At 44.8% G+C, this 15,192-nt stretch overlaps 1 protein-coding gene and 1 long non-coding RNA gene across 3 annotated transcripts; one reads left to right on the forward strand and one right to left on the reverse strand.

Moving 5' to 3' along the window:
* Positions 1–7,142: 7,142 nt before the first annotated feature.
* Positions 7,143–8,665, reverse strand: LOC124687997. Of its 2 annotated transcripts, none has more exons than XR_006998400.1 (2): positions 8,149–8,665; positions 7,143–7,784 (listed from the first exon to the last, which is right to left on the reverse strand). It is a non-coding gene; the product is annotated as an uncharacterized LOC124687997 (long non-coding RNA). The 2 variants fall into 2 exon arrangements; XR_006998398.1 differs by lacking the exon at positions 8,149–8,665 and adding an exon at positions 8,017–8,142.
* A 1,365-nt stretch (positions 8,666–10,030) lies between these two features.
* On the forward strand, positions 10,031–14,595 carry LOC124687998 (ubiquitin carboxyl-terminal hydrolase 3-like). The gene is made up of 9 exons (XM_047221716.1): positions 10,031–10,166; positions 10,269–10,400; positions 10,486–10,539; positions 12,144–12,249; positions 13,210–13,268; positions 13,357–13,431; positions 13,689–13,737; positions 13,833–13,909; positions 14,222–14,595. The coding sequence occupies exons 1-9, from the start codon at positions 10,116–10,118 to the stop codon at positions 14,303–14,305; spliced, it is 687 nt and encodes a 228-aa protein (XP_047077672.1). The 5' UTR covers positions 10,031–10,115; the 3' UTR covers positions 14,306–14,595.
* Positions 14,596–15,192: the final 597 nt, after the last annotated feature.

The raw sequence follows: 15,192 nt of genomic DNA on the forward strand, positions 1-15,192 counted from the left end.
TGAACCAGTGCAGAATTCCGAGAATAATTTACCACGTAGATATAACATACATCTATCATGGCACAGAATTTCAATTTCAAATTCTACCTAGAGCCCAAGAATCAGTTCAAGTGTGGAGTTTCTGCTGGAGCTGCTGCTACATAATGAATCACACTGTGCTGCTACAGAATGAGCACAGCTCTTTGTGGGGGTATTTTATACATGCAGGCATGTAAATTCACTGGACATATTATCCCCGAAAATTTGTGAGTTCCATAGCTGAACCCATTATGTGGCACTCACCATTCTGTCGTTGTCTTGGTTGGATTTCTGCTGCTACCATGTTTTTGCTTGAGCAGTTGCCTGAGGTCATGTTTTTGGTATATCCATAAAGTGATGGGCATGCATTCCTGCATGTTCTTTGTGAAATAAGACTCGAGACTAGGTTGTCCACCTGTTACCCGAAAAGCTTTTTCATGCGCTAAAAAAAGAGATATGTTCTATAGATGTGCCATGCTATAATCTGCGTCCGAGTAAAACTTCGGTGTTAGTCTTTGAGATGACCTTAGATCCACAAGTATTCAGTACAGAAAGACTCATCGAAGAGAACCAACCTGAGGTTGGGTGGTTAGGAGGGTGGTTGTACCCCCAGCCCACCAGAGTTCAAACCCTAGGTTTGACATCTGTGTGTCTCATAAAGGCGGAATATTCATTCAGTGGGAGGCGATGTTCACGTCGACAGCGAGACGCTTGTGGTGACTTCGTCAATTTCAAGATTCAATCCGCTGGCTCAGTCTTCCGGAGGTGCTCATAGGAGTTGGGTGTGCGTGTGTGCGTTTATAGGGGTGAGTGTATGCGCGTGTATGTGAGACTGTTTTTTTTTAACCAAGCCAAAAGCTTTGCCTCATTGATTAATTAAGAAGAGAGTGCCTAGTTTTTAGGAGAAAACTGGCCGAAAAACTACAACAACAGGGGGCCAAACCAACAGTAGCAACCAAGCCTAACGCAAACCCAAATAATAGGGTGGCACCCACTCTAGCCAACCCAATAGACCACAAAGCGACAGGAACGACACTCCAACACCGCGCCGACAAAGATAGGCCATGATAGTGGGGTCGCCCATCAATCAACATCGGATAGGGTAGGCAGCAACCAAGGTGGTGAGAAAATGGCGAACCTCTCTGGCGACAACAGCTCCGGGAACATCACCAACAGGAACCTCATGCCGGCCGGACTCGGGCGAGAGAAAAACTGCATCATCAACAACATCACTCTTCTCAAAACCAAGATCAGACGTGATTTGCAACGCCGGAGCCAATATCTTGTCTATTGCCCCGCTCTGAGAGGCAGTGGACGCAACATGCTGCGGCGACTGGCAAGGACTCCCATGAGGAGAGAAACAAGTGTAGAGATGCTCTTCCTCAGCCACATTCGACATCTGCTCAATGAAGCCAAGAGGAAGTGAAACCGTGGCAAGCTCCTTTCCAACAGAAGAACATGCCTCCATCCGCTCCAAAGAATCACTAGCACGTGCGAACAACAACTTGAGCCTTGCCACCTTCTCACGAAGGGGGCGAGATGCCTCCTCGACCAACTGAGAGAGCTCCATACGCATCAAGGCAAACTGACACTAAAAGCGAAAGTCCAAACTGGCGTTGACATTGGACAGCTCGCAAAATCTTGGAGAAGACCTTGGCGGCAATGTTGCAGGCCACGACGAGTGGCACACGACCTCAGCCTAACTCCAGACGCTGAGGAACGACTCGTCGACTGTGAATCTCTAAGTATGCATGCACTCTGTTTGGGAAGAAAAAAGAAGTATGCATGTACTAGTTGATTTTGGCAGCAAACTTTGCAAGGATATATTTTACAGCACGATGTATATTTGCAAAGAATCATAATTTTTACAATTTTTTCTCTAAGAAATTTGTACCGGTTGGACATCTCTTTGTGCTCACACCTAGTGGCACACGCACCACTACTCCGCTCCCCTCCACTCTTTCCATGCCAAAACCAGATCGCCAGTCCGAACAAAAACCCTCTCCACACCAAAATGGCAAAATCCTTCAGCTGAGCTTGCCCTGGATCCGCCGCGGCGCCGCTCCACCGCAGGCCGCCGCTGCCGTCTCTCCCCAAGCCACAATCCCTCCCTCGCTCCACCAGACCACCGTTTGCCGCCGCGTCGAGGTGGAGTTTCTTTTCCCGATAAAGGTGGAGTTGATCTGTACCGAGGAAAATACGCGGTGATGCTCAGCACCGGCCTCGGTGCCACAGTCGGCAAAGCCATGGCGGCCCTTCTCTAGTGGCTACGTCTCTTCCTGTTCTGTTCGAGCTGGGAGGCGGCGGCCACGGCTTCACTGCTGCTCTACCGCCGGCTGCTTCGACGCGCTTTAGGCGACACCATGCCGTGGTCGGAACTCCCGCCGGAGCTGCTGGCCTCGTGCTCTCGCGCCTTCCCTCCCAAGCCGACCGCGTCCGCCTCCACGCCGTCTGCCGCCCGTGGCGCTCCGCCGCGCGCCTGCAGCCATTACCCCCGCCGCTCCCGTGGCTCGTCCTCCGCGACGACACCTTCCTCACTCTCCCAGACGGCGCAGTCCACCGCATGCCCCTCGTCACTAAGACCAAGGTGGAAGAAGGTCTATTTATAGCCCAAGCCTAAATCTAACCGTTGGGGAAGTGTCCAGCTCAGCATCAGTCGAGGAAGCCGGTCAACTAGGCCAGGGGCCGGGCCAACCAGTCCAGGGGCTGGTCAGACCGGGCCACAGGCCGGACCATCCGGCTGGCACCGGATCGTGCGCTGGGCCGAGACCGGGGCGAGTCCAGGACATACAGAACCTGCCCCCGGTTGTCACCAGAGCAGGAGCCGGTCTGCGCCGGGGGGGCCGGTCCAGAGGCCGGCGTGGCCGGGCGTGATGCCGGACCGGCCGGTCCAAACCGGACCGTACGCCAGGCCAGCACAGGGAGAAGCTGGAGACCTCCCTGAATAGTGCCCGGTTGGCACCGGTCCAGGAGCCGGTTTGCACCGGGCTAGCCGGTGGCACGGCCGGTCCAGCCGGACCTTAGGCCGGGCAGGCACCGAGCGACAGTGCCAGAATACACAGGACCTGAAGACCTTTTCTTTTCCTTTTAAATAGAAAATGCTCCCGAACTCCGATTGACAAGAAACCAATTTTGTTGGAAATATAACAACGAATAGAACCCCAACAAAAACTGGACATATGGAGACTCCTCATAGGATATTTTTAGATAATTCTAGAGAGGGAGTCTCCCACCGTCAAGAAACGGTGAAGACGTCCAAACTCGAAAACGCAATAGAAGATGCATGCGGATTCCGTTTTCGATGAATTTGAGCTTATTGTAAAGCTAGCAACAAGCTCAAGAACCTCTCACAGAGAAACACCAAGAAGTAATAGGGATATGCAAAGTATGCAAAGGTTGAGCTCCCTAAGACGATGTGATCAAGTTACCCAACCGAAAGCCCCTCTTGATAGTGCGGCTATCTATCCTATAATCCGGTCTCCCAACAACCACCTTGAGACCGGTAAAAGGAAAACATATCAAGGCCATACCTTTGCCTTGCGCGTCCCGCTTGATCTTGATGATAACTCTTCAAGCTCCACTCAAGCCGGAATGCCTCACTGATCATCGTTACTTCGTGAAGACTCACAAATGCTCCCCCATACACCATGATGGGAAAACTCCATTGATGCACATCTTCACATGTCCATTATCACCAAATGGACGGCAAGCATCAAGCATATGATCCTCTTGAGATGCTCAACTTGAACTTGCCCAACTCAACCTTGATGACGATCACCACTTGACGTCATCCTCTCATGGGCTATATGAGATCTCACTTTTATTGCATGCCCATGGAAAGATACCTAACCCACATAGACAACACAAGGGAACATATATGATGGGTTAGTTCATAAAGCATAATTGACATGGCTTACCATACCACATGACTTCTCGTGGCACATTCTTCATGCTTCATGTGTTGACCAAACTTGAATCTATTCTTCACTCTTTGTATTGGTCAACCTTGTATCTTCTCATGCTCTATCATACTATCTTGAGGTGTATATAGAATTTTTCATTTGTTTGCATGCTCTAAATCTTAGTCAACCATAGCTCAACTTATGAGACTATCATGACACCGACTTAAAGCCATAACTTGAATTCTTCACTTGGAATCAAGCACTCAAGATCTTGATCATTCATTGCTTATCACATAAGCTAGAGCATGGCTAATATTGAGTTTCACATAAGAACTCCATCTTCATTTCTTCTTCTTGATCATATCACATATATATCTTCAAATCGATGATCTTGATGCCAATACACAAGGTATATCTTTTATCATCATGGCATCCATACTTGAATCCAACAAATGGACTACAAGTAGTACCTATGGAATATTCCTTCATATAAACTCAATGAAAACATTATTCCATAGGGGTTGTCACTAATTACCAAAACCACACATAGGGGCAATATACCCTTACAACCTAACACCGCATCAGTACGTAAGACATGTCATTTGCTTTTCAACATTACTTCAGCTACCTCTCCTTCTAAAAATAATTCTTAACACAATATGATCTTCTTATGGTGTTGCTTGGATACCTCCATACCTAGTTTCTGCTTGTGTTTGGTACCATGTAGCATAAGGGATGGGATTCTCGCCTCTTTCTTCTGTGTAGAAAGCTAACTTATGATAGTTTTTGTCATACCGCTTAGCGGCGATGGTGATGTTGTTTCAAATGTAAGTGCTCTAGTTTCATTCTTGTCTCAGTAGGCGGCGATGGTTAGCGCGGTGCTGCCAAAAAGTTTGTATGTTTTTATATCTAAGTGTTTTTATGGATAACAATTGGTTCTTGTTGGTGTCCATCAGAGTTCTGCCAAGTAGTGGGGGAGCCAGAGTAGAAACTCGGTGGGGTGAGAAGCTAATTATCTATAGGTTCAGTTTTTTTCGACCATGTATTAATATTTTTTCTAGGGTCATACCTTGTAGTTGTACGTGGATCCATTGCTCCCACCAAAGGCACCATCAAAGTTAACATCATCTTATCCAACAACTCATTTGTTCCAACCTTTAAAATCAAGGCCGTTGGCCTGGTGACGCTAGGACAAACGTATGCTTAGATTGGTGTGTATGTTCCATGAATATGATTTGCGCAATTATCTCTTTGTAGGATTGTGGCGGAGCTAGGGGAGGAAGCATGGGGCGAATGAGTCTCTACTTTCTTTCATCTCTGAGACTATAATTTTTTTCTTAAATGAATTTTCATAGTCACGGGAGGGGCGGGCCCCCCCCCCGAGTTGTACGAAACCACGCTAGTGGGATTGACTTTACCATTTCCAAATTAGAGGTCATGAGTTCCACAATCAGAAACTACACCATGAACAGTACATTGGACAATATCAAATATAAAAGAAAGTATGACTATGTTCTTAATATATGGAGATGTTTCATTTGTTATGTTTAATCATGTAACCGAGAGGATCTTGAACATAACTATGGTGCCCTCAATTCCTCGATCCCAATGCTTACTCTGATGTTTCGGTATAACCTTTTTCTTTTCTTTCCAATAACTAGCAATTAATGATGATGTCACCTCAAAAAATGTCCAGACCATGTATTATCAAGATCGAGAAGAAATGTGCAAATTTTCTCCCTAGAAGAGTTGAAGCATGGAATTTTCACATGATGTACTGCATTGGCCGTGAAGGTTTTGGACTAGTTTATAATGTAGAACATTGGATTGGTTTCATGTGTACTAGTATGTACAACTCAGGGGGCGGTGCCCCCCTCCTCCCCCTAGGAGAGAGTTTTTACGGTACCCTATACTGCATGTAGCAGTATAGGGATCTCACCGTTGATTTGCATCTTCGTTGATTTGCATCTTTACAAAATAGTGGGGAAAAAAACGTAAAGAAGGTTGCTAATGGGCCAAGATCTCAGGCCGCGTCTCACGCAAGATCCCAGGCCGCGTCTCACGCGATCGTTGCTCTGCCTTTCACGCCATCCCATCTGTCTGTGCATCATTTTCTCAAAAAAAAAAAAATCTGTCTGTGCATCTTCCGCCGCCACTGAGGTCGCCTGCTCGTCAACCTCGCCGCAGCGTCGCCGCCGCGTTTGACCTAGGCCGCGGCCACCTACATAGCTCCCGACGCCCTCCCGCTTGCCGCCGCCGCGTTTGACCTCGGCGCCCGCGTGCTCGTCAAACACGCCGTAGCGTCTCCGTGTCCTGATCCGGGAAAGCTCATCGTAATTAAATACATACTCTGAGATGAAATTAGACTATATCTAGAAGCTGTGTTTTATTAAGATTAGAAAATTCGATCTGTCTCTGAATCGCTGTGCAGATCCATCATGAGTTAAACCCACGGATATTACATTATTCATACTGAAACATGTGTTAGTTTTACTATCAGACTCGTAATAATATAGCTCTGGTTCGTAAATGTAGTGTATGTCATGGAGGACAATGAAGAACATGAGATACGGTGCTTGGTGAAACTTTAGTAGTAAGGAAGAAGGTTACAAGTACTACAATGCATATGCTAAGTACAAGGGGTTTGTTGCTAGAAAAGAAGAGCTGACTAAGAAACCAGGCACGGACATAGCTTTCCAGCGTCTTGATGTGTGCTCTAAAGAAGGATACCGGGTGAAGAAGCACTTTGAAAAAACTAAACGAAAACGAACACCTCGGCCACTGTCGCGTTGTGGATGCAGTGCTTGGATGGAGATTGAGATGTCTATGGAAAGTGGTTAATGGTTTGTAAAATATTTCGTGGGTGAACATAACTTGAATAAAATGATACAGGTTGTCTTTTGAATAAAATGATACAGTTTGTCTATTGTAAATACTGTTATTAAATTATAGAGAACCGATCGTAATTAAATACATATGCTAGATTGTGGATGGACCTATAAGAAAGGTCAGGTGCCACAACACTGTCCAATGATATGCTTTCCACATACAAAAAACGAGTTTATGCTCCAACAGATCCACAGAAACCAAAAACCCACTCTGTAGCTTTACTTGTAAAATCAGATTTCCAATTAAGGAACATCATGAAGAACCCCTTTGTCAATACTGTCAGCATCAAAACGATATTAGAATGAAATACCTGTATTTTACAACTATATTACCTGAAATAGATAACACAAATAAATTATGAAGTGTGCCAATTAGACAGAGTGTTATTCACTTGATATGAAACAATATTCTCTATAACTTTTCAGATAAATTTACTGGTATGCATAAATCAACCAAGAGAGGAAGAAACAGACAATGTGAAAGCTTTCTTTAGTACGCTCCAGGAAAGTCATTTTATATGGCTCCTGTTTCACTTTCAGACCTTGGAGCAGTAGATGGTTCAGAGATGTAGCTTGGAGCAGTAACCATAGGATCTTCGGGAAATAACTGCATGTGCTTTGTCGTCGTGCCTGCAGAGTGTACTGTCATCACTCATTTCTTCAGATTGTGCTTCAGTGAGATGCATAGCTTTCTGAGCCTTCTTCTTGTATTATTCTTCAAAAAATGCCTTCTTTTGTGCAACTAAACCAGGCATGGTGAGTTTGCTTATGTCCTCGTGACGTCTGTTGTGTTCAAATACTGATCTGTTTTCCCATGACAAAGACCCCGCAGGAAATCTACAAAATGATATGGAACCATGATCAAGTATCATGTTCTGAACTGAATAGTCCTGAATGGCAGACACAAACTGAAATTAGGGACTCAGAAATCTAACTGCCATGTAATAGCATGGATCACCCCCAATGCTGATTCCAGCTGAAACAAGAAATCCATGATTCAACAGTAACAAAAATAATGACTGAAATTAGTAACAAACTGTGTTCCCTTGACATGATTGATAAATGGGTAATTGCTAGTTCTTTCAAAGCACACATAATGGGAACCAAATCAACCAACATACTAGGCTACATGCAATCGACAAACTGAAATACAGATCATGATGTACTATTCATCTCAACAGAGCTATGAAGTGAGGCGGAAGCATTACCTTAGTCCTATGCTCGGATTACAGCGGCACGGCCTCATTGCTGCTGGCTGCATCACTGCCGGCATTGGAAACCATGCGGGGCAGCAGCAGTCATCCAACAAACCTCGGGGCAGCAGCCGTCATCCAACAGACCTCGACGCCGCGACAAGACCAGCGAGCAGACTGCGCTCTTTCTCCTCAGGGATGGCGACGTAAGGCCACTCAACCCAAGTTACGGCAGGAGGAGCGGTGCTTCGGCTGCGCGTGCAGCCGCTGGGTGACGGCACAACGTCCACCGCTCTAACTCCGCCGCCAACCAGGGATGCCGTTTGAGAGGCGCTGTGCCGGCGGGCTTGGCCACCTGGCCGACGATCGACCAGCTCGTCACCTCGCTGTGCGGCGCCTGATCTACCGTATCAGCCTGCCCGTAGATCAACTAGCTGGGCCACACGGTGGTGCGCGTCGGCGATAGCCGGAACCCTAGTTCGTAGGGGTCATTCCGATCGCTACGGGGGCGCGCGTCGGCGGCGGCCGGACCCTAGCTCGGAGGGATGACTCCAATCGTCTCCCTCGCTGCTCAAGCCGGAGGAAGAGGAGGGACTAAGGGGGGTGCAGGTCGGCGGCGGCCGGAAGCCTAGCTCGGAGGGGATATTGCTTTTGGGTGGGCAAACTAGTGGTAGGAGGATCGACCGGGAGGTGGACTCTGCCTTGCTACAAAGTTTGATCTTCCAAAAATGCCCTCATCGGGGTATACTGCTGACTCCGAGGCAGCAGGACGCCCTATACTGGTCATGATTTGGACGCTCTAAGTCTAGCAGTATGATTCCATCTTCACCGTTAAATCCATGGATTGGAGGGCCTATAATCCATGCCGGGTACGGTAAAAGAGCTCCCCTAGGATCATAATAGTCCAATATCGTGGTTGTTCGGCTGGTCCTCTACATCTTTGCAGGTACATAAATGACTAATTTCTCGATGTGGTACGCCCCACCGATCGGGATGTAGACGGGCGTTTTTTATCAGCCATGTAAAGAATTTTAGCTGTACACTATGTCCGTATAAGTATTTCAGGTTTCTACGGACATCTGCCGGACGCGGACAGCAGACTGAGCGACTGAGCCTAGCCGCGATCCTTTTGCATGGTGCATGTTTCAACTCCATTAGCACTAGACAAACTCAGAGATCCACTATCACAAACGCCATTAACACTAGACAAACTTAGAAAAGGAAGACCAAACTTTGATGACCGTGGGCTATAACTTGGTGCTAACTCGGTAAACTACAGAGGTACGGCACCGAGGCTGAGGGGCGCACAAGTTAAAGAGGCATGGCGGCGACGACCAGGGAACCTGCGGCCGCCAGGTGCTCGACGCTGGAGACCGTCTGAGACCCTGAGAGTAGCTCGGGGGGAGGAGCTAGAACGGGCGAACAGCGTGGCAGTGTGGCAGGACGGAGATTGAGAAGTGGAGAACTAGAGGTACTCTGTTTAGTTCTTCGTTCTTTTTCTTTTTTGCAGGACGGACGGACGGGTCTGGCAGGCTCTGCAGGAGTTGTCCGTGAATCCATGTAAACTACACGGCCCATTCGCGACGTCGTTTGACTATTTTAACGAACACGGAGGAACGGACTCCACGGATATCTGCGTCCATTTGCATGCGGACCCGCCGAGGAGTATTGTTGTGCAGCGATTGCGGCTTTAGCCAAAAAAATAAAAATCTGAGATCAACATTGTTGGTTGTAATTTTGCCTTTACTCAGGGCATCTTCTACGGTTGTGGGTCCAATTGTCCATTATCTTGCTGTTCTATATCATGTTTCCTTCTACCTAGTTATCAAATTTTGCTTTTACAAAAAAGTTATTTCGGTTGAAATCATCCAAATTTATCCGGAAGTTCTTTCGGGTCAAAGCCGAGGAATTCGACCAACTAGACGCGGACGCCTGGGCGGGTCGGTCGGCTTTCTAGTTCGTGCGCCGCATGCGAGCGTAGGGAGAACGCCACCGCGCAGCGCACACAAAACGCCACACCCAATTGCCCCCAACGCGCCGCTCTCTCTGCCTCCGCTCCTGCTTCTCCCCTCTCCTCCGCCATCTTCTTCCTCCGCAAGCCGAGAGAAGAGAAGATGGGGAAGCGATGGATCCCGCTCGAGGCCAACCCGGACGTCATGAACCAGGTGACCACGACCTACCCACCCCACCCGCTTCTAGGGTTCCGCTTCCTTCCTTCCTTCCGTTCCGGGCGCGCTCTAACCGACAGTTGCCGCCGCCGCGTGCAGTTCATGTGGGGGCTGGGAGTCACCGAGGGGGAGGTGCAGTTCTGCGACGTCTACGGCCTCGACGACGACCTGCTCGCCATGGTGCCCCAGCCCGTGCTCGCCGTCATCTTCCTCTACCCGCTCACCTCCCAGGTAATTAAATTACTCCTGATCCCTCTTTGATCGTGTGCCGTGAAGAACGGTGATGCTGAGTTTTGTTGATTTCTCGGGCGAGCAGGATGACAAGGTGGAGGAATACGACGCTTCAACCACCTCCACGGCAGGGGGCAAGGTACGGTTGTGGTGTCATGCTTTGCTTGCTTTCCCTACCTGTTTAGCGCATCTGTTGTGTTCGACTGAATGCTTTAGCTACGTTGTGATCCTTTCTAGCTTAGCCTGGTGAACGGTGCGCTGTACTAGGTAGGGGAGATGTTATTACCAGTGCCCTAGCAAGGCTTTCCAATTTCTAGGCACTTCAAATATTTCTAGGTGGTCTCTGTTTTGGTAACTGGATTTTGATCTCGGAAAGCAGGAACTCTGTTTTTTTTTTTTGGATTATTTATCTCTATGGGTTTAATATAGGTCCACTGCTATTTGGGACGGAGTCTGGTTTTTGTGGTGCTAATACTTGTAGTGCATTGCCTACCCAAACTTGCTTGGGAAAAATGCTTTGATGTTGTTGTAATATTTGAAGTGAATTGTTGTGTTACACAACTGCATCACAACGCATCAGTGACGTCTTCCTGTATCTTGTAGTGTTGCATATAAAAGGTCCAAAAGTTGTTAGTCTTTGGTGATATTGTTTTATTTTACAAAACAAAGTTGGCATTTATGAAGTTTTTGCCTTGTGGAATCGGGATCTTTCACTCAAACCACAGTCCTTGCTGTTGCTCCATCGCAATTGTTAGTATCTGAATGTAGTACAACCGTACACATGAAATGCGCTGAACTTATAGGCTTACTTTATGGCGTTTTTTGGTTGGTTCACTCTGATGCACACACCAATTGGCAATATACTTCTGCCATGCCCAGTGAGAAGATACCATTTCACTTGTCATGGTTGCCAGTAATGTTTTCTTTTACACCATAACTCACATCCATATCCTTCTCTTAATAAAACACAAATCTGGTCACGTGACCATTTTCTGGTGCAACCTTGATCGTAACTTTCTTATTTTTTTATCCAATAGCATTTGTTTCGAATCTTCTTTAGATTAGTTAGTGTTGATTATTTTGCAGTATTTATAATTCTACTCACCACTGTTCTGTCCTAGCAAATTATCCATGGCCATGTTGCTTCTTTTTATTACATCTTTCACATGCTTTCTTGGAACTTGGGAAGTGCTACAGGTATATTAAGACATCTGTAATAATATGTGCTATTCTGTAAGTGGCCTAATTTAGTGATTAGGATGGATTTGTGCTTAGTTTCTGTCACTGGTCGAACTGTAAATGCTTGGAGTGCAATTATACTATGCTGACTGTATACAATTTAATCTGTTATGTTTTTATGGCTATTATGGAGAACAAACACGTCATATTTTATTCCGCCAATTATATTTCATGTCACTAGGAGCCTTCTTATGATACCTTTAATATGTTACATTTTTCAGTGTCTGGTTCATCATACATGTTTCACCCTTGATTTTTGTTTGTAGGGGCTTCCCTATATTTCAATTTCCTTGAGACATTGAGTGTTCCTACATATATTGGATAGATCAAAATTATCTTTTACTTCATTCAAGCAAATGTTAAACTGCATATCAGTTTGTTGGTCATTGGTTATCTGCTTGAGCATATGTTCAAATATGTAGATCTGTTTTGTTGGATTTTTTTTTACCAGGTTAGTTTATGCAGATATCATTTACCTTTCTAATATAATGACTTGGCATGTAGGATTTAAGCAAGAATGTGTACTTCACAAAACAGACTGTTGGCAATGCTTGTGGAACAGTTGGCGTTATTCATGCAATAGGGAATGCTGCATCCAATATCAATCTGGGTAATTATTGCGACTTTTGATGATTTTTATAATTGTGCTGCAGTCTATGTGTTACTGTCAAGTTATTATGTCTGAAACTATTCTCTGTGGTACAGAATTAAAGCTGACAGGTAGTAGTAATTTAGCAGACATTATAATTTAACCAAGTTATGCTTTTTCAGTTATCCATTTTTCCTGAAGTATTCCCAACAATAAACAGCAAGCATCCATGTCTATTGTTCACATAGTCACAACTTGGTTTGATCATAATAATATAATGAGTGAAGTGCATCATATAGGTTCCTAAACTATTTCGAGTGTCTAAAGTAAGCCCTGGAACTTTGAAAAATTGTCCTTTAGGTCATGCAAAATGCAATTGGTGAGTCATCCAAGTCCAAATTACTGTGTTGTAAATTTGTAATGGTTAATGGTGTTGGGGCAGAATTGGACCTGGATGAAAGTGCACTTCTGGGACTTGGACGACGATTTTCAGAGTTCCAGACCTATGTGAGATCCTTGAAATAGTTGATGGGCCTATGATGCACTTCACTCTAGTATAAATAAGTTGTCCTTGGTTTATACACTTCAAACTTGCAAAGTATCACCATTTTGCAACTCCTACTAAAATAAACAAAAAGTTCTATGGGATCGAGTGAAAGTGGCTCTTGAGAAATGAGATTAGATGATCAGAAAATGTAAAAGAAAAATATGGAAATGCTTAGTATTGTGTATTATCGCTATTTCACATGCTCTTTTGGTGACGGCCAACTTAATAGGTCATACCCTGATCTGTCTCTAGCACATTAGACACATATGTTAGTATATGCTTTTTGTTGCTACACAGTTGCTCCAGTGCTCTATCGATTTAGTATTGTATTTACCCTCACTTTTTCCCTGAAATGTCTAACCTATTTAGCAGGCTTAGACACAAACATATCACTTAACTTTTTATTAGTTCTGACTTTATTCTCTCCTTTGCAGTTGAGGGATCTTATTTTGATAGGTTTTATAAACGAACAACTGATATGGATCCAGTCCAGGTTAGCATATGGAATATTGAAATTCCTCGATGTTTCCCATAATGACCTATTTTATTAACCTTATGTACAACATGTTTGCTACTTTTAGCGTGCCGCCTTTCTAGAGGAGGATGATGAGATGGAGGGTGCTCATTCAATTGCTGCTTCTGCTGGTGACACTGATGTAACCACTCCCATGCCATACTTCTTGATATGTCCACTACCCAGTAAAATCACCCTTTTGAGGAATAACTAATTACACTATGATGTAACCACTCCCATACCATACATCTTGACACTTCAGTTGTGCGTAAGAATTCTAAATGGATCCAGGCTTTGTCCAAAATAGTGGAAAATAGGAAATATGGCAATACAAGTGATATCCTCCATAAAGTTGAGGTGGGGATGTGCCTCTCATATTAATTGTCTTCCCTTGTGCAGGCAAATGTTGATGTGAATGAACATTTTGTATGTTTCTCTTGTGTTGATGGTAGGTATCGTAATGGCACATTTAAATGCTAAATCCAACTTATAGTAGTAATCCATTGGCAAACTAATCATGCAATCTTCTTTGGCGTGCAACAGGTGAACTTTATGAGCTTGATGGACGAAAATCGAAACCAATATCTCATGGCCCTTCATCACCTGATACATTGCTGCAGGTCAAACATTTTGTTCCCATCTTTCGTTTTCTACTTTGGATGTAAAACATTGCTTATATTTTATTGTGCAATCTATTGTCCTATTAGCTGATTGTTTTTGTCAAAAAGTTTGTCAGTGTTGTCTCTTTTGTGGATAGATGTTTAACCATATATGCACGTGGGTACAACCTTTTCATGTTGAGCTTGGTGTCAAAATTTCTCCGTCTTTTCAGATGCCTTGCATTCAGAACGGTTATAGTTTCTGAATTTTGGTTTAGTTCATATCTGTTTTTTCCTATAATAACATTGCAATCTTCTTAAATCTGTTCTCAGGATGCTGCTAAAGTCATCAAAGCCAGAATTGCGCAGAACCCTGACTCAATGAACTTCAATGTCATGGCTCTTTCAAAACAGTGAACCGGTGATGTAAAGTGGAATGGATAGGTTTGATCTTTTCCTATTCCATGGTCTGATGCCCGATAGTCTACGTACTCTGAAGGAAAAAGAGGGGTGTAGTTGGTTGCCTTAAAGTAAAACTGTGCTCTTTGCACGAAGTTCAGATCCTATGACCTGCAATGTTGTTTGATATACTTTCTCCTCCTAGCAATTTAGATAGAACTACTGTCACAGATTTATGTTTTCGCATCTTTTGTATCGAATTCAGAATGGAGTCTTAGCTACTGGAGTGAAAGAGTTCAAAGTGCACTCGTAGACACTCCTTTGTCGTTTATTGTTCCTAGCAAATAGAGGGCGGCTTCAGACGCAAAATGATCTAATCGTACTAACATTTCTGGGCAAATATGCACATGATGGTTAATTATTATGCAATAAAACCCAGCAGAAATGGTAACATAAAAAGTCCCACCTCAGCAGCCTTGATTTTATTCTCATTTCTTTCAAATTACAAATTCCGACCGACTGCCCTGCCTAGACACAGCCTCCAGTGCCCCGTGCAGGTGACCACCTCCTATTCCTGTCCATGGTCTTGGCGTGCCTACTCATTGTTAAAACTAGATGATATCTTGTGCATTGTTGCGACATATTTATCTAAAATCTTTTTACAATGTATGTACAATTGGACTAAGTGGCGTGATTGCTCTTGGAAACAATACAGGGAACAATATATTGTCGTGTTATCAAATACTTCTACATAGTACAAAAGTTGGATCATCACCCCGAAAAGATCATCATACCCCCTCACTTTTCTGAAGAAAAATCCATAAAATGTTAACTGTAGGCGTTTAGACGACTTGACTCAAATCTTACACAAAACAGATGGAGGATGAGTCACAAAATACAAGTGC

Source organism: Lolium rigidum, chromosome 2 (genome assembly GCF_022539505.1).
Source record: "Lolium rigidum isolate FL_2022 chromosome 2, APGP_CSIRO_Lrig_0.1, whole genome shotgun sequence".
NCBI lineage: Eukaryota > Viridiplantae > Streptophyta > Magnoliopsida > Poales > Poaceae > Lolium > Lolium rigidum.